The sequence below is a fragment of the Labrus mixtus genome, chromosome 4 (assembly GCF_963584025.1).
Source record: "Labrus mixtus chromosome 4, fLabMix1.1, whole genome shotgun sequence".
Lineage (NCBI taxonomy): Eukaryota > Metazoa > Chordata > Actinopteri > Labriformes > Labridae > Labrus > Labrus mixtus.
The window spans coordinates 2,388,975-2,408,674 of record NC_083615.1 but is presented as its reverse complement, the minus strand read 5'-3'; the positions used below and the strand labels follow the sequence as shown (position 1 = coordinate 2,408,674).

The window sequence follows — 19,700 nt, the reverse complement described above, 5'->3', positions numbered from 1 at the left end:
ACACTCCCCCCCCCCCCCCCCCACTACGCTCTGCCAATGAAAGGCGTCTGATCCAACCTTCACAACAGGGTCCTAAGTCTCTGACTAGACTCTTCTCCTCTGTCGCCCCCCGGTGGTGGAATGAACTTCCAAACTCCATGTGATCTGCAGAGTCCCTCTGCACCTTTAAGAAAAAGCTAAAGACCCAGCTCTTTCATGAATACCTACTAACTTAATGATGATGGTCTCCATATTATTGATGATGATGATGGTAATGACGATGGTTTTTGTTTGATAACGACGACTTATAAGATGGTTTCTATACTGATTAGAGCTCTCAAGAACTGCCCTCAATGTTGTGCTTTGCCTCTGGTCACTTCCTGTCAGCACCTGTGTGTCCAATCAGACTCAAAGCTGATCGTTTGCTCTTACTGACATTGTTCCCTTTTTTCTAGATCCTTGCTTGTGTTGTTCTTACTCTCTGATGTACGTCGCTTTGGAGAAAAGCGTCTGCTAAGTGAATTGTAGATTTGTAGGTTTTAGGCGCCCAGTGAGTTACAGATGGTTGAATATCATAAAAGTTTCTGTCTTTGTGTTCCCTGTTTCACGCTTTTTGCCATAACTTGGTGATTCCTAAACTGGATTATTGAAAACATTTCCATCACGGCAAGAGCAGGAGGAGTTTGCTCGACCTTTTCCTTCTGTATTGTTTTTTTTTTCATCTTGATGAACATCACCGTCACATCCTCACCTGATAGGTCTGAAGTTGTGATTAAATGAGGAACAAAGTATTTAAAAAGCTCCGGCACATTTAAAGGTATTAAAGTACAACTCTGAGGCATAAATTATTTTACTTTTTCTGCTAGTTTATACTTCTGCTCCTTTACTTCTGATAACACAACTATCTTTTCAGATTCACATTAATGATAAAAAATATAACAACACATCATGTATACTTCATTAAGGTTGATCTTTTTAGGCTGCAGGATAATCCAACTAAAGCAGTTCAACAGTTGAAGTTAGCTCTGACTTCACCAGCTGTAACACTAAAGTGATGACTACATGTGTGCATCTATTATTTTAATGCAATAATATAAATCATTTTTATTCTATTGTGAGTCTTTTGCATAGTGGTAACTTTAACTTCTTATGGTAAAAACATGTTATTCCTATAAAATAAAGAAATCTGTGTGAAGAAAACTGTCTAATGTTTTATTGTAAAACTGATAAATCTATGCTGTCCTTCATCTTTCATTTATATTCTATTAACTTACATCAGAGCAGCTCTAATGTCATATATGACACAAACATTAAGAACATGTCTGACTAAATCACATCAAGTCAATCATTTAGAACTCCATTATGTGCTGGACTAAGTTTCTAAATTCATTTTAATCGTTGACCCACTTTGTCAATAAACTGAGTGACTCCATACTTCAAGAAAAAACTCACAAAATTACTTTTATTAAGGGACAAGTAAAAAAAGTACATGATGTATAAAAAATACAAAACTGCTTTTGTCTAACTTGTAAGCTAAGTAAATGCATAGCAACAGTACATGCACGTCTAGAGTTAGGTAACGTATTTAAGCTACAGGCTAAAAGGGAAAAGGTACAGTTTGGTTGCATCTATCATTCGTTTCAGTCTACGTGGTACAAATCCAAAAGTAATGGCTGCAGAATAAGTTAGGTTGCACGCAACTCAACCGATGAAGAAAATAAATACTTAACAACATTTCACAAATATTGACAACCAGTAATTCAACGCAATGTTAAAACGAAGCCTGCGAGAGAATTACATTCGATTTCGGATGTACAAAAACCCGCTCCCCACTACTACAAATAAGCTAAAGATGAAAATAATTCATAGCATTACACTTCTAAGTGAAGATGCAGTGATACAAATAAATATGAAATAAATAATGAAAAACCAATATAGGAGCCTCATGGCACCACCCCCCTTATGTACATAACTACCTGTTCTTCCAGCTACAACATCACATGTATGAAATTACACATTAGTGTTCATTTAAAATACCATAAACATACATACAAACGACCTCGGACAAGCACAAGTGTCCATAGAAAACCTGCATTGATTTGACATTGGGTGAATTTCAATGTGCTTTGGCTTTAATTTGATAAATAAAGTAATATTAGGCTTTATATCACAACACACATTTGTGGTATATAAGAGGCAATGGCATAGAATTTCAGCTTGTACAAAGTTTATTTAATCCATATACTGACCCGGGAATGAAGGGAATCACTGATGTTTAGATTGGTGAATGACTATAGACCGATTCTGTGGTTTTTTGCTGTTGTATTGTGTGGTATTATTATGCAAAGACACTTTTTAATTCTTGCTTTTTGTTACATATAAAAATAAGTTCAAACTTCAGAGAAAGAGATCGACAACAACAAAAAAAATAAAAGTACAAATTACAGTTTATATAAGGCCATGCAATTTTTTCGGAGACTCATGCATCAGATCGTTAGGTCGTCTGGATGAGTGGGCTTTCCATTCATGCAAAATGCACTAAGTGTTGCTGAGGCCACAATAAATATAGCTACTGTCCCTTTTTTGTTCCTTAATACCAATCCAGAATTAACACTAGCACTGTCTGTAACACATTATTAAGGCTGGTGTATTTGCTGTTGAAGCTGTGAAAAGGCCTTATTCAGCCAGGACTCACATACTTATTTGGACACAGAGACACTAATCCAGTCTACAAAACACAGAGTCTTTGATAGGAGTGGATGTCAAAAGTGGAACGACAAACACAGGGGGCTACTGTACAGGTCTGCGCTCTGTCAAAGTGTCATTCATTCCAAAACGAGTTCTCCACAACTTTAAAAAAAAAAGAGATATTTACTCTTCACAAAGAAAGCTAAATGAATCTCATTTCTGTATATTAGTCATCTTATCATATACTGTATGCGTATAAAATATCCTCATTGATAATGATTGAACTAGTCGTTTTAAATGTTGAGTGATGAATTTCAAGTAGCACCTTTTTTTTTATAACTGAGCGGATCTATTGCGTTTTGGAATAAAATCTTTTTTTTTTTAAATGTACCAGCAAAAGTCGAGCTCCAGCATTTCATCTGAAGCCGATCGGTGACATCACAGATGATGGTCCATGACAAGGATGATGAGAATATTAAAGACAAAAAAAAAGAGGAAACAAAACAGTCCAATAAGTTACCATTTAAAAAAGAACAAACAAACCTTTGACATTGGAATACAGAAATGACCAAAGGATTTCCAGCTGCTTTGTGACTGAAGGCAATCTGAGGCGACCTCTTCTTTAAGTGCTTGGAAAAAACAAAACAAAAAAACACAACGCACCCCAACATTTCTTCAGAGATGTGTGCAACGCGGGACGTTTTTTCCTCTTCACCAGCCTTCATCCACCAGTGCCCCCCTCATGGTTGGAGCGGTTGTCACGGTAACACACAGCTGAGGGGGCTCTTTCTGGAACATCGGGGTCTCCTTCACTTCCTCTTCCGTCGTGGATTTCTGCACGCTCACATCCGCGACCCCCTGGCCCTCCTCTACTTCCACTTCTTCCTCCTCTTCGTCCTCGTCGTCCTCTTCCTCCTCCTCCTCTCGTTGTTGTTGCTGCTTCTGCCGTTGCTTTTTGCGGCAGCACGGTTTGAACAAATGGGGGTCGATGAGGACCTCTCCAAAGCGCCCCTTGTAGATTATTCCACAGCACACTTTCTGCCTGAGCATGGAAAAAAAAACGAGTTTAATTAAAGTGAATCATGTAACAGTGGACCAATAGTTTCAGTATTGTTCACAGTTAATGTACAGGTGAGCATGTGTAGGAACATATTGAACACTGTGCGCTCTCAAGTTCCTATCTGAAATATAATACTGATTATACTGAAGGTTTATTTTTGTGCCTTTATTTTAGACAGTGGATAGAGTCAGAAATTGGGGAGAGAGAGAGAGAGAGAGAGAGAGAGAGAGTGGGGAACGACATGCAGGAAAGGAGCCACAGGTTGGATTTGAACCTGGGCCGCCCGCTTGGAGGACCACAGCCTCCATACATGGGACGTGCGCACTAACCACTGCGCCCCTAATACTGATATTTTTGAATCCACACAAGATGCTGAGTGATTTTTGTTTTGACTGATTATCCAGCTTCCACAAGTGTTAAGCTAAGATAATCCTTTATTTATCCCACAACGGGGACATTTACAGTGTTACAGCAGCAAAGAGCAAAGACTGCAGACAGGAAGTGAACACAGTACAATTTAAATAAAAAAAGAAAAATTAAGAATGTACAAAAAAATAGATAGATACTAAAAAATAGATTTAAAAAAATAAGAAATAGATTTAAAAAAATAAGAAATAGATTTAAAAAAATAAGAAATAGATTTAAAAAAATAAGAAATAGATCAGCTGAGCTGCAGTTTGGACAAAAGTGTAGTCCGTAATATTCTGTGTAACACAGACATGAACATAGTGCACATAAAGTGTAACATGTTATTGCACAAAGTGGATTGGCAAACATAATATAACATTAATATAACATTAATATAACATTATTATAACATTATTATTGCACAGAGTCAGAGTGAATTGTCCAGTTGTGTGTGTGTGTGTGTGTGTGTGTGTGTGTGTGTTTTGTGATCTACTTGGTTAAACAGTCTGACTGCAGCAGGAATGAAGGACCTGCGGTTAAGTTATCAACACAAAAAATAATTGAATACTAAAAGCTGCCTGGGAGCAGTGACGCAGTATAAATGGGATGTTTAGTAAAAAGCCCAAAAAATACAAATAAAACTTGAGCTTGTGTTTTAAATAGGGGGAGCAGTTTCAAACAGCAGACTGGTTACACATGCAGCATGTAGTGTAGCAGAGTCATCATTTAATTAACCTAGTGTGGCACAAAATACATTTAAAGCTCTCTAAAATACTATTAAACTATAGAATAGAATAGAATGACTTTATTGATCCCACACTGGGAGATTGTGGTGTCACAGCAGCAGGTTATCAAATAAAACAATATAAGAATAGATACATAAATAAGCACTTAACATATAAAAAATAAGAATAAGAAGAGATTTATACATTATGGATTTAACTTAACATTCTTACTGGTTAAAAAATGAAATACAACATTTATTCAGACTCTATCCATAGAGACCCCATGTTCTGTTGTTCTAAACATCAGCATCACTATAGATACTGTAGAGTCGATTTCACATCTGCACTCCAGATAATATCTAGATAATTACAGGAAGACCGCTCTGGAGATTCTCCCGACCTAGCCGTTCACATATGCTCCTCGCAGCGGGGGATTATCCCTGTCGGGGGGGGGGGGGGGGACACTATCCCTGTCAGAGGGGAGGGGGATCGGGGATTTCCTGACGTAAATAAACAACGTGGAAGTAGCTGTAGCAACAGAGTCCGCTACACGACGTTATAATGAGAATATTTGTCTTTATATCAATGCTATGTGTAATCCAATGGAATGACAACATCCAGAAAAGAGAGGAGAACAACATACTGACGAACAGAAAACAGAATGCAGACGTTTAATTAGAGCACGGAGATCGTAGAGGTCGCGTGCAGACACTTTAGACAGTCACTATATAAACATCACTCTCTTTCTATTGGCTCGAGGTGAAATCTCCGGAGTATATTCTGCTGCGTTCAGACATCAGCTCACTCTGATATTCTGTAGATAAAATACTAGAGATCTGGAGGAGAAACTCTAAAGGGTAAAGTCTGCGTGAAAAATGTGGATGTTTGCGTTCACACATAGCCTAAAGAACCTCCAGGTAGACTCATCTCCAGAGTTTTTAAGGAGATTTCTGTACGTGTGAAAAGGGTTCATGTGTGTGTTTTTGTCCTGAGATCAGTTATTGCTCTTTGAACATTTTTCACATCTATTATCAGGCATGAGAAATGAATATGTAAATTATTATGAGGAATGGAAAAAGAAAAACTACTTTTGCCTTCACTCTATACAAGGATGCTTCAACCTCTAAATTTGCTACCGGGCTGAAAAACTTGATCTTTGATTTTTTTTTCATGCCGTGCTGTAATATATGTGTGTGTGTGTGTCAAAAACCAGCTTCAGTGTTTCATTGTATACCTGAAATAAGCAGAACAGTGACTCACCTCTTCCAGTACGTCAGGTCTAGGAATGAGAAAACAGGAGAGCGGCTGGATCCCGGGCTGAGCTCGGCGTCGGAGCCGTCGTCTGACAGGTTGCTGTAACTGGGAGACTGAGCTGGAGAGGCACTGGAGGTGGTGCTGTGAGCATCTGAGTCTGAAGAGCACAACATGGTCACATATTTAGGTGTTTCAGGAACAAGTGCATCATGTCAACTGAGTTACTGATTGCCAAAAAACAACAGAACTGACTGTTTCTTTTGAGCTCTTTTTGCAGCCTGCTGATCTGGCTCGGCCGGTCTTTCTTGGAGATGGATTTGATCTTCTTGGGCCTGGAAGTGATCTTTAGGCTGGGACCTCCTCGAGCATCGACCACCTGAGGGTGAGGATGAACGACCACAAAATGATTAGTTAGCGTAAATTACATGTAAAACTAACTTGATTAAAGGCTTTATATGTGATGTTTTGATCCAGCAGATGTCGCCCTTGAGCGCCAGCATGAAACCAAAACAACTCGCGCTGCATTGTTGTGTTAGCATGCTAATGCTAGCGATCTTTATTCTGCTCGTATCTTCACACTGCATGTAAATTTACCTGAAATGAGCGTGATCTAGAAACACAGTTAAGCAGTGAGTACAGTATGTTATTCTTCTTTTCTCTAGTCCCTCAATTAAACAACTTTTATACGTGAGGGGAGGAGTCAGCCGGCCGTCCGGGCGATGTAAACAAAGTGAAGATAGGACTCTGAAAACTCTGAAAACATCACAGACAGTGGGACTCGGGTGTTACACCCATTGTAGACAGTCATGACTCACAGAGTTATTTTCAGAGGATATACTTGATTTATATTATATTTAAGTGTGAAACATCTCATAAAGACTTTAAATAATAAAGTATAATATCAGCAGGCCTTCTGATCCAAACTCACATGGTTCCAGTTCTTCTTGGTTCCCACAGGAAGCTTTTTCCATCGTTTCACCAGGAGAACACAGGCATTACAGATTTCTCCTGATCTTGTTTCACTCAGTCTGCAAGATAATCACAGTTAGTGGAGAAGGGGACACAGGGCGGGGGCACATGTCTACCTTCAAAGCCCCCACATGTTCACCTGCACATCTTACCCAAAACAGCTCCTGAAGTCTTTCTCATAGCGCCTGCTGTCCGTAAAACGAGAGCTTGACGACTTGGCGCGACAGATGCAGCAGCCGTCCAAACTCCTGTACATTTTTGGCTTATGAAAGCCAAACATCTGCGAGCCAAAACATGAATCAAATATTAACATCTCAGGCTCTCATCAGTGTGCGTGATGTGCTTACTGCAGCGCCTCTCTGCAGCCTTACATTATGTGGTGTCCTCTATCCCATTATAGGCCTACAACTTCATTCTAGCCAAATGTGAGTTCATAATAATAAAAACGGGTGTTTTGTCACGCTCGGTGCAGGGAAAAGCGATTTTAATAGAGCCTCCCACCGCTTTGACCCACATGAGGGGGAAGTAGGTCAACAGTCAGACAGCGTGTCAGACAGATCATGTCACCATGCTGAGCTCACAGGATGCACGCTTTCATTTTTGGAAACTCAAAATATAAGCACGCACAGCCCCGATCCTGCAGGCTGCAAATGATGGATTATATCAAACAAACTTCAAAAATGTGAGGATTCATTTCAGGAACATTTCAAACATGCGGGCTACACGTACGGAAGAAAAATCCCTCGAAATTGAATAGTCGTCAAAAAATGTGCATGAGTTGTAATTTATGTTGCTAGGCAAAATGTAATTTCCACAGCACATGTGGATCTGAACTGCGGCAAAACTGTGAGCCGCGCCCCCCAGACTGGGTTTTTTTTTTTTTTTCCTTGCCATCAGTCCTAGGGGTCTTCTGACAGTGCGGTGCCACAGAGAGCTCACACAGAGAGCGGGAATATTTAAAGAGCTCTCACTCTGCTAATTATATCAGATACCGCTTAATGTTGGGCACTGAGGGGGGGATATATGGGATTTAAATAAATATCTATGTATGTATGTAGTATGAGGATGACTATAGGTTACAGGAGACGGAAAATTATGCTAGAAGTAATTTTCAGAGGTAAGAAATCTTACGTCGTTGTAAAGGAAATCAAGTGTAACCCTATTATTTTTCATGGACATCAATATCGATTGCATTATATGTTCTATGTGTCGTATTTTATTTTTTCATTTTTATACACATTTTTTTTTAATTTTTATTGGTGTACATTAGTCTCTCAATGATTTTATAAACTACTTTTTCGTCAATAACTTTTCTGCACTCTTGTAAAGCACTTTGAACTGCAATTTAATTTGTCTGAAAGCTGCTGTATAAATAAAGTTTGATTGATTGATTGATTATTATCACTAAAGTAATTGAAATTATACACACATTTAGTATGAAAGGGACAGATTTATTGCACCAACACTCAATAGAAATATATTCATGTTTAACATACTGACATAGGCCTTTAAATTGTAGCTGTATGATGAGAAGTGCAAATAAAAGGCCATAAGCTATAGATGGAAAAATAAATAAAGGAATTTTTCATTTTCGTGGTATTAGAAGGCAGCAGAACACATAACAGGAAAAAAAAACTAGTAGTCACATATCACAGTCGTAGATTTAAAAATGTAAAACATACCCAAAACTAAACATATATAATCAGAAGGTGGTTTAATAAACCCTCCATAACCCTCCGTGTTGTTGGGTTCTTGTGTTTCCTGGGTTCTTATGATGGTTCTTGTGTTTCCTGGGTTCTTATGATGGTTCTTGTGATAGTCGGGTTATATATGTCTGTTGGGTATCGTGCACTTTGGGTTCTTTTCTGTTGAATTGTATTTAATTATTTTTAGTATTTTGTATTTGTTATGTTCTTGCTGTTGTTTATGTTCTTCTGTGTTTGGTTTAGTTTGTTCTTGTTTTTGCTGTTTGTCAAAGCACTTTGTAAACCTGTGTTTTTAAAAGGTGCTATATAAATAAAGTTATTATTATTATTATTATTATAATAATACATATCTGAAAATGTTACATAAACAACCCTAAAGTATCAGCCCGGTGTTTGGTAGGCTGCTGAAGTGTGTGTTACAAACCGACAACATGCTCAGCGTGAAGTGTGTCATCTGTAAAGCATAGACGATCTCTGCAGCAGAATACAGTACGTGACGCAACTCAACATGGCAACACACTTCAAAGGCGGAGGCAATGTGGAGAAGGGGGTGTGATGCGATTTTCCGCAAAAATTGTAATATTAGAAGCAAACTGTGAAAATTCCCCCCAAAAGCAGTCAAAACTGTCGCAAATAACACATCGCATTTTAAATTTAAAGACCACAGCGGGAAATGTTCTTGTTTTTCATCGAAAAAGAAAAGTGCAAGTAGCCAGTTTCGCCGCCCACTCCGAGCGAGGAAGCATGGCATGCCACACGACCTGCTTCATGCGCACCCATTTTATGATGACCGTCCTCTGCTCGACGATGCCGCACTTTCTTTTCCGCATATGGACTCATATGTGTGTTTTAAGATAAAATAAACAAACAGATTTCGAAAGTAAATTCCCCCCTTTTATGATTTCGAGTAATCGAGTAACCGTGTAATCGGATCTTTACTCTTTGTTATTCCAACAACCGCGTCACTGCAACAGTCTTCCTCCAACTACATGTGCACGAAGTTAAGTCGGTGATTGTAGGATTTAAATCCACTAAACATTATTTTTTTTGCACAGCGGGAGTTTCATTAAAAAGGATCGTAAACACTTTGTGTGTTTGCGGCAGCTGTTTTGTTGACATGAGCGTCCACGCGTGCTGAGACGCATCTCTTGCTCCGGGTGGGCGTGAAAGCTTCAACTTGGCTGATTTAGCAGTGCGTAAACGTGGAGTAGACTGCAGGCTGCACAACAACTATTAAAATGTGGCCATGATACTGATGAAGATAAGACTGTTTCCGGCGAAAATAATGTTGCATGTTAGGGTTTTAGTTGCAGTAGTGATTACTTCCTCCAGCCTGAAACAAACCATGTTATTACCCATTCTGTTGTTCATCCTCCTTGCACATGAAAATAATCTGACATTATTAAACACACATCCTCGTTTATCTCACTTTCTGCACACTTCGTCGGGCTGCTTTAAGTCTTTATAAGTTGAACTACATTTCAACTTGAGCATCTAGTCAGAGATGCAGCAAGGCCAAAAAAGAGCATTTGTTCTGAGACAACTCGAAGCATGTTTTAAATTTCAGAGCGGATTTAACAACCTCCAAAATCCTCAAAGACTGAACAAAACAAATAGAAAAAGCGGCTGCATACGTCACCTTGTTGCAAGTTGGGTTAAGTTAATCCAAAGTAAAATATTCCTGTTATCTTGTCGTTACGATGTGACTATTATGAAAATCAACCCCGCATCAATAACCCGCTCCCTTGTTGATGTCTGCGCTTGTGGACGGGACTGGGTAGTTGTGAACGGAGTGCGCATGCGTCGTATCCACACCTCCATTTCGGAGTAGGGCAGAAGGCTTTTTTCTTTTTCTTCAATCAAGCCATTTACATAAACGACGTGTGACGTAGCCGTGCGTCTGCATTCTACTGGCCTTATAAGGATGGGAACATTGCGCGGGAACGGGGGGCTCGGCCCCGGTTGCTATGGCACATTGGAGGGTGTAAGCAAAGGGGCGGGGCTTGTAGTTTTTACTACAGAACGCCAGATGGCCCGTCTGGAGCAGGCCTACGGTTTTTTTTAGGAGGCTCGGCGTCTCGCAGAGAAGTGCGCTTTGTTTATTTGAATTGCGTGATAACCGAGCAGATTAAGGGCTAAAATAAAAAAGGTGGGTGAAACATGGCTTCCACCCAGTGGCCAGCTGAGGGCGAGCATCCACTCGAATTAGTCCTTTTAAACTGCAGCAAACCAATCGTCCTGTTGTAAAATAAGATAATCCTTTATTTATCCCACAATGAGGAAATTTACATTGTTACAGCAGCAAAGAGGAAAGATTCAAACAAAAAAGTGAACACTACAATTTAAATTAAAAAAAATAAAAATTAAGAATGTACAAAAAAAAAATAGATACTAAAAAATAGATTAAAAATAAATAAAAAATATATAATAATAATAATAAATAAAAGCCAAATAACAGCATCATATTTTTGATAACATAATATGTGTTCTTATGTCAGTTATAAACTAAAAATAAAACTTAATGCAAAATAAAACTAACTTGAGGATAACACGATTTCCTTAAATAATCTATGACCCTTATAATTTATTGGTCAAAATAAATTAGTAGTTATTAGTAAATAAGTAGTTCTAGTAGCCAACATCAACTAAACGTTTCTCCACAATAAATAAACAACACACCAACAACATATGCAAGAGTGTTCATTCAGTCAATATTCACTTTATTCTTTAACCACACATTTCATAAATAACAATTTATTATTGCTTCCCTTAATCTGTATTTAAATGATAATAGAGAGGCTTGGTCTTTGTCAGTACCATAGTGCTTGCAGGGCAGTGCAGGAGACAGGGTTTTATACTTCATCTGTTAAATTAAATGCAACATCAACATAATACCAAATGGTTTGGAAACATCTGTGCTCTACTATATCAGAAGACAACTAAACAGTCAAGAAACAAAAAAATGCATGACCAGTGCTGGGATCTTTTTGTTTTTATACAGACACAAAACCGGATGCACTTAAGACAGAAAAATATGCCACAAATTCATTACACCATAACGAAATGGGCACAATTCTATTCAAAGATCTAATGAGGCAACTTATTTACAATAACAGAGAGGGGGAAAAGGCGTTCTATCAAAGTGACAAAGACCATTTGAGCTGACACAATGAGGACACCAGTTTGGTTTCAGTGCAATGATTCCATGAGCACAACTCTGCAGTGTGTGACTCCAAACTGAATAACAGGAAAGAGTTTAAGAATATAACATTTTGTTAACATATTTGGGAGAGGAGTTGTCCTGGGTTATATATATACTAAGATATTCAATGAAGGAACTCAAGAAATATGCTTGTATATAATAAGGCCTGAGTCCTGATATATCACAACACAGTATAAGACATAAAACAAACAAACATATTTTGGCCATGCATGTGCTTAGTTTAAAATTCAAGTGCAAAGCAATACAGCAGTCGAAGGAGAGTTCTAGTGGTTCACGGTTGGGTATACAGTAAACGGTGTGAGCTGTGAAAATATCTACTGTAGATGTGAGGTTATGAATGACTCTCTATTTCTCCTCGGGGGAAACAGAATTTCACAGTGTAAACAAATATAGGAAAACATCAGGCTATTTCCTGATGCGATTACAGTATATTAGACATTTACATCAAGGAACAAGGCAAAATGTTTGGAGCTCCAGGTGCCAGCATATTCTCTTATAGTCCACTGTCCTTTTTTTTTTTTTTTTTAAATATGTCACATTTTTCAGAGTCTGAATGCACTTCCATCTCCCGGGGATGAAAAGATGAATTTGTGAACCCATCAGAAATGCTTGCAGCAGGTAACACAGCAGGAAAAGCCAGTTCATATATTTTTCAAGGTCAGAGGTCGACTCCTTTGACCAGCGCGGCCTCCAGGGTGATCGTGAACTCATTGAGTGTGTGCAAGATGCGGGAGAGCGAGTGCACGGCGGCACGGTCCCTCAGCAGAGCCCCCTCCTCGTATGTCCGTGCTGTCAGGGGGAATGCTGCCAGCAGGGGGAGCCACTGAGAGAGGAGCCGGTCCCTGTCAGAAAGGAACAGGTTGGATGATGTTAACTAATCATGCCTGATGATGTTAGGCATTGAAGTGATGGTGATTTAATTCAGTAAAAAAAACAAAAAAACAGAAAAAGTACCAAGCATAGAAAAAAGAGACATATGACCTAAGATAACAAATACATCTAAATTCAATTGATTGTGTGGTCGTCTTTTCTTGTCAACACAAAGACCACACAAGTCTTGTCATGATGTCTAAATAATGATACTTTCTATGTTTGATATTTCATAAAAAAAGGAGTGCTATGAATTATTAGTGAACTACACCACCTATGTGTTAAGTCAGTTATTATTCCTTCTGGCTGCTGGTGTCAATAAAAGAGAAAACAAGGATGATGTTTTTTCTTTGCAGATTACAATTGTTAACATTATCAGTCACAGCAGTCATATGACTTAACGCCTGAGAGCACAAGATTTTATCTACATGCACAGCTCCTCCTCCTCTACTCTTGTTTTGTCTATTTATAACCACCAAGCTCAAAATCCATCCCATTATCTGTTCACCCAGGTTTCCAATATTTCAATGATGTTAAATGGTTGTGTAAAAGAATGCACATGTTCCTTGATGTTATTGACATATGCATACAGGCTCCAGCTGTTTAAAAGCTTTATATGCGATTTTTTGATCCAGCAGATGTCGCCCTTGAGCACCAGCATGAAACCAAAACAACTCGCGCTGCATTGTTGTGTTAGCATGCTAATGCTAGTGATCTTTATTACGCTCGTATCTTCACACTGCATGTAAATTTACCTGAAATGAGCGTGATCTAGAAACACAGTTAAGCAGTGAGTACAGTATGTTATTCTTCTTTTCTCTAGTCCCTCAATGAAACAACTTTTATACGTGAGGGGAGGAGTCAGCCGGCCGTCCTGGCGATGTAAACAAACTGAAGATAGGACTCTGAAAACTCTGAAAACATCACAGACAGTGGGACTCAGGTGTTACACCCATTGTAGACAGTCATGACTCACAGAGTTATTTTCAGAGGAGATACTTGATTTATATTATCTATAAGATCTATAAGTCGGATCATTTGTCTTCTGTCTTAATGTTCTGTGTAGCAGCAGCAGTTGTTGTTGATGCAGTATCATCCTCTGATTCCTGTGTGTTGTGATCAGTGTATGTTAATATTTTCAGTTCCAGATTGTCATGTTCATTAATCATCTGAGTTATGTTGCTATTGTAGATAAGTGAGTTCTTTTTGTGTGTTATATTTGTCAGATTTGTTTTTTGTAACCTTACACTTCACTTCTAATGATCTGACCACTCACCTAATTCCCAGGCAGACAAACAGCTGGAACTTGCCCTCTTTTCCAATGTTTCGTGGTGACACGTTGATTGCGTTGACATAGTGGCACAGCGAGTCAACAGGTGGACCCTTTGTCAGCGTTGATCCATGCAGGTCACCCATCTGATCCGCTGTCTCTATGGAAACCACAGCCTTTTCTACGGAACGGAGTAGACCACAAAATCAGTCTTTAACTTCATAAAGACAACCAAAGAAACCAGGATGCAGCATGTGTTCTGTAAGATTTACATTCACTGCCACTAGATAGAGCAAACAGACATCTGTCAAGGAGTAAAACATCACTTCTATGTTGCTGTACTTACCCACAAAGTCCCAAACAAACACGTTCCTCTGGAACAGACGGTTAGATTTGAACCCGTGCAGAAGAAAATTCTCCAAAGAGAGCACCAGACCTCCTTCACCACACAACAGGACCGTCAGGTTTCCTTTCTGAGAGGACAGAAACGGGAACAGAGTTAACAAAGCAAGCAAGGAGCTCATCTTTCAACCTCATTACCTCTTATCTTATCTTATTCATCATTTATATAAATCATTTATGTAAAGATGGTATTGATACAAGGTTGAATTGTTATGCTGATGACACTCTGATTATACTTCTTATTCCTTTGCGAGTGCAATCCTTTCAACAACCTTCAAGCAGCATTTCATGTTGTCCAGAGAAATCTAATGCACTAATGTGTAAAGTACTTTTCAAGGTCTAAGAGAGCAGTTAACGATGCTCATCAGATTTTCACTTTGAAGGATGAGGTGATGTGTCTCAACATATAAATATCTGTGTTTTTTCCATTTAGTCGTCATATTGAGAGTCGAACAAACAGAGGGTTAAATCGGGTTTCTTCAATAAAAACATTATTTTTATTAACGCTATCTCATCCTCACTGTAAATGTTGAACCATGCTGCCTTGTGATTTGTCTCTGGTTTGGGTCTCCACACATCATTGTGTCTGGTATGATAAAGTACAGTTTGTCTTCCTTATACAACAGAATGATGGAACAACTTTATGCGGCCATACTTCTTATTTATGTTTATCACAGACTCCCAAAACTCTCAGCAGCTGTAACCTTCAGTCTCACTGACTTATAATGTAGTTTTTCAGTCTTTAGTAAAAATGCTTTAATGTTTTTGCTTCAGCATCTTGAGCTGAGCTACAGAGTCTCCTTAAACTAGAGCATATTATCATCTTGGATGTTTTTAAAAACCAGGATTAAGGATCATTAGTCCCCTGTATGTACATGTCGTACTGCTAAACGCTGCAATTTTATCGTCTGAGTATGTGTAAAGCTTTGATGCTGCTATTTAGGCCAGAAGTCCCTTCTCAAAGATATTTTCCTGGTAAAATAAAGGTTAATAAAGTAAATCCTCTCACATGACTAATAGAGGTCATCGCAACTTTTTTATTTCATTTTTTTCATTTTAACAAGATCAAACAACACTACATAAACGCTTGTCCATTAAAAGCCTGAACACACCTTTAAGGGATAGGGGGGAGGAGCCAAAATGATTTACTTCAAATTCTGTTTACAGCAGCAGCGAAATGTATCACGCTGAATTGGCTGAAGCCCAACGCCCACCCCCCCCACCTATGACTTATGGATGCAGAAATTGTGGGACATACAGTGGGTACGGAAAGTATTCAGACCCCTTTACATTTTTCACTCTTTGTTTCATTGCAGCCATTTGCTAAAATCAAAAAAGTTAATTTTATTTCTCATTAATGTACACTCAGCACCCCATCTTCACAGAAATGTAGAAATTTTTGCAAATTTATTAAAAAAGAAAAACTGAAATATCACATGGTCATAAGTATTCAGACCCTTTGCTGTGACACTCATATTTAACTCACATGCTGTCCATTTCTTCTGATCCCCCTTGAGATGGTTCTGCTCCTTCATTGGAGTCCAGCTGTGTTTAATTAAACTGATTGGACTTGATTAGGAAAGGCACACACCTGTCTATATAAGACCTTACAGCTCACAGTGCATGTCAGAGCAAATGAGAATCATGAGGTCGAAGGAACTGCCCAAGGAGCTCAGAGACAGAATTGTGGCAAGGCACAGATCTGGCCAAGGTTACAAAATAATTTCTGCAACACTCAAGGTTCCAAAGAGCACAGTGGCCTCCATAATCCTTAAATGGAAGAAGTTTGGGACGACCAGAACTCTTCCTAGACCTGGCCGTCCAGCCAAACTGAGCAATCGTGGGAGAAGAGCCTTGGTGAGAGAGGTAAAGAAGAACCCAAAGATCACTGTGGCTGAGCTCCAGAGATGCAGTAGGGAGATGGGAGAAAGTTCCACAAAGTCAACTATCACTGCAGCCCTCCACCAGTCGGGGCTTTATGGCAGAGTGGCCCGACGGAAGCCTCTCCTCGGTGACATATGAAAGCCCGCATAGAGTTTGCCAAAAAACACATGAAGGACTCCCAGACTATGAGAAAGAAGATTCTCTGGTCTGATGAGACCAAGATTGAACTTTTTGGCTTTAATTCTAAGCGGTATGTGTGGAGAAAACCAGGCACTGCTCATCACCTGCCCAATACAATCCCAACAGTGAAACATGGTGGTGGCAGCATCATGCTATGGGGGTGTTTTTCAGCTGCAGGGACAGGACGACTGGTTGCAATTGAAGGAAAGATGAATGCGGCCAAGTACAGAGATATCCTGGAAGAAAACCTCTTCCAGAGTGCTCAGGACCTCAGACTGGGCCGAAGGTTCACCTTCCAACAAGACAATGACCCTAAGCACACAGCTAAAATAACAAAGGAGTGGCTTCGGAACAACTCTGTGACCATTCTTGACTGGCCCAGCCAGAGCCCTGACCTAAACCCAATTGAGCATCTCTGGAGAGACCTGAAAATGGCTGTCCACCAACGTTGATCATCCAACCTGACAGAACTGGAGAGGATCTGCAAGGAAGAATGGCAGAGGATCCCCAAATCCAGTTTTTCTTTTTTAATAAATTTGCAAAAATTTCTACATTTCTGTTTTTTTTTCTGTCAAGATGGGGTGCTGAGTGTACATTAATGAGAAATAAAATGAACTTTTTTGATTTTAGCAAATGGCTGCAATGAAACAAAGAGTGAAAAATGTAAAGGGGTCTGAATACTTTCCGTACCCACTGTATATGAAATGGACCAAATAACACACTCAGTGAGGCTTCAAAAACACAAATTCACTAAGAGATGGAGTCCAGCCATGACGTTGCTAATGCAATAAAAAACAACAACAAAAAAAACAACCTTTATCTTAACCTTACCTAGGACAGGGTGTCTTGTATGTGTGTTTTTTCTGCTTTTTTTTCTTTGTAGTTGTCTTTTTTTTGTTTGTTTGTTTTTATGTTATTTCTTTCTTCTGTACTGTGCCAAAAATGTAAATAAAAAATAAGTTGAAAAGAAAAAAAAAAGCCTGAACACTGAAGATGTTATTTAAAAGAAGTGAAGGCCCATTAATCGAAAAAAACAAAGTGACATCTCTGCAGCGCTGCGGCGCTCTGCTGGGATGAGAGAGGCTAGTCTGATACACAAATGGGACAAAGCGAGGGTAATGAGCCGTGTTGGAGATATAAATAACACAGGCAGGAGGGTGACAGTCTAACACGTCGCTGCAGAGATGCTCTTATTTTGCATTAACTGTTTCAGATTAGGCAACAAATTGAATGCAGGAGCTGAATCATGTGGGACACACTCACTATAACAGCGACATACCTCTTGTTCAGGTTTGTGGAAGTGTTTCACCAGGTTATTCGCCGCCTCCCTCATGTCCTCTTGCACCTCGACAGCTGCCATCCCTGAAAAGATTAATTGCGAGCAGTTATAAAGAGAAACATGAGGATGAAATGACACCAAACATGAGGGGAAGTGGACTGGATAGCTGAATAGAGAAAGGTGATACGGGAGCAGAATCTGTTGTTGTAGTGAGAGAACACTAACAAGTGGGTCATCCATTGTACTAAAGAATGTGCCTTTTGTAAAGGACATACTGCTTCTGCTGCCAAGCGATCCCAGCACTGTCCGTACACTCTGTGAAGGAGAGGCCAGCTCCGGAGGCGTCCCTGTCCACCTTCCAGAGTCCTCCTCAGCACCAGGTGTCACCAGCTGACCAATGAGAACTCTCTCCAAGCTGCCATCGCCCACGCCTTTCCCCAGCCAGCGGCCGCAAGGGAACCTGGAAGGAAACAAGACAGTATTATATTGTGAATTTAAAAATGAGTGATTTCTTAACAGAAGAAAAGAGTTCAAATAAGAGCCTTCTGTTCTAATCTGTGTATGTGTAGGCGGTTTATTTTTCTTATTAACTTTATTTAGAACTTTGGCTTGTTGTTTTGTCATTTCACCCCCAACAGCCAAAAATGGTTCAAAGAAGGGGAAAAAATCCGGCTTATATATTCTTATATATAAAGACCTGCTCTCTGAACCAGGTAATAACTGGTTTGACAATATACATACAATCATTTATATTATATTAAAACTATGTGCTTAAGCAGCTTTCCTATGGGTGTGTTGAAGGAAGCTCAGACAACAAATATTTGACAGTCAGGCTCATTAAGAAGTCATTATATCATTGTTATATGTATTCATATTGATTGTTTTTTGTGTTTATTGTTTTTTTTAGTAATACTGTAAAGACTGCTAATTGTGTGCAGAATTTGAGACCAAGACAAATGTTTCTTCTTATAGAAATAACCCTATGAAATTAACCGTATGGTATGGTATGGTATGCTATGGTATGGTATGGTATGGTATGCTATGCTATGGTATGCTATGGTATGGTATGGTATGCTATGGTATGGTATGGTATGGTATGCTATGCTATGGTATGCTATGGTATGGTATGGTATGCTATGGTATGGTATGGTATGCTATGCTATGCTATGGTATGTATGGTATGGTATGGTATGCTATGCTATGGTATTGTATGCTATGCTATGCTATGCTATGGTATGTATGGTATTGTATGGTATGGTATGCTATGGTATGCTATGCTATGCTATGCTATGCTATATATGGTATGGTATGGTATGAAGGCACTGTGCTGTGAGGTTACAGTCTGTGTTTAGAGATCAGGCTGAGTTAAAAATCGTACTTGTATGTGTGTCCGGTGATCTCATTGTACACCACCACACAGTCTATCAGACACTTGGCCAGCAGGCCGGAGTTCTCCTGTCCCAGCTGCAGAGTGCTCAGCCTGCCCAGGTTCTTACACTGAAATAAAAAAAAAACACAAACCAAAGTCAGTGTAGCAGAGCATGTGACATAATGTTGACCTTACTGCTGAGGATTACACACAAACCTGGAAGAAGATTTCCTGTGTGTTCTTTGGGATCTGTCTAACTCCTGAATCGCCCATTTCTCCTGAGACACACACCCAAGGATCAACTGTTGCCATAGCGATGCTCAGCTTCTTCATGGGTACAATGACAACACGGTATGGAATATCTGGAGAGACCCAAGAGACAAAAAGTAGAGTTGTACTGATTCATTCTTTAAATTCTCCAACACAAAACTCAT

The 19,700-nt window shown here is 39.3% G+C and overlaps 3 protein-coding genes across 3 annotated transcripts in view; 1 reads left to right on the top strand and 2 right to left on the bottom strand.

The window, feature by feature from the left end:
• The window catches only part of LOC132972342 (membrane-associated guanylate kinase, WW and PDZ domain-containing protein 2-like), a 212,363-nt gene that overhangs the window by 105,491 nt on the left and 87,172 nt on the right, over positions 1-19,700 (top strand). The window lies entirely within an intron of this gene.
• Positions 1,415-10,585, bottom strand: LOC132972359 (SIN3-HDAC complex-associated factor-like). Its single transcript, XM_061035132.1, has 6 exons — positions 10,429-10,585; positions 7,236-7,363; positions 7,043-7,142; positions 6,367-6,490; positions 6,121-6,271; positions 1,415-3,709 (listed from the first exon to the last, which is right to left on the bottom strand). Exons 2-6 carry the CDS (start codon positions 7,361-7,363, stop codon positions 3,379-3,381), a joined length of 834 nt encoding a protein of 277 aa, XP_060891115.1. The 5' UTR covers positions 10,429-10,585; the 3' UTR covers positions 1,415-3,378.
• Positions 11,479-19,700, bottom strand: part of LOC132972343 (DENN domain-containing protein 5B-like) — a 27,964-nt gene continuing 19,742 nt past the window's right edge. The window contains exons 15-21 of the mRNA XM_061035108.1: positions 19,483-19,628; positions 19,276-19,394; positions 18,173-18,357; positions 17,898-17,980; positions 14,499-14,625; positions 14,159-14,333; positions 11,479-12,854 (exon numbers count right to left, since the gene is read on the bottom strand). Of these exons, the coding sequence (XP_060891091.1) occupies positions 12,671-12,854; positions 14,159-14,333; positions 14,499-14,625; positions 17,898-17,980; positions 18,173-18,357; positions 19,276-19,394; positions 19,483-19,628 (1,019 nt within the window). The 3' untranslated portion in view covers positions 11,479-12,670. The remainder of the gene's footprint in view (positions 12,855-14,158; positions 14,334-14,498; positions 14,626-17,897; positions 17,981-18,172; positions 18,358-19,275; positions 19,395-19,482; positions 19,629-19,700) is intronic.

Coding starts and splice junctions, on each gene's coding strand:
- LOC132972359 (XM_061035132.1), bottom strand. CDS start 7,363: ATGTTTGGCTTTCATAAGCCAAAAATGTACAGGAGTTTGGACGGCTGC. Junction 6,491..7,042: donor CCAAGAAGAACTGGAACCAT/GTGAGTTTGGAT, acceptor CCTCACCCTCAG/GTGGTCGATGCTCGAGGAGG. Junction 3,710..6,120: donor GACCTGACGTACTGGAAGAG/GTGAGTCACTGT, acceptor TTCCATGCTCAG/GCAGAAAGTGTGCTGTGGAA.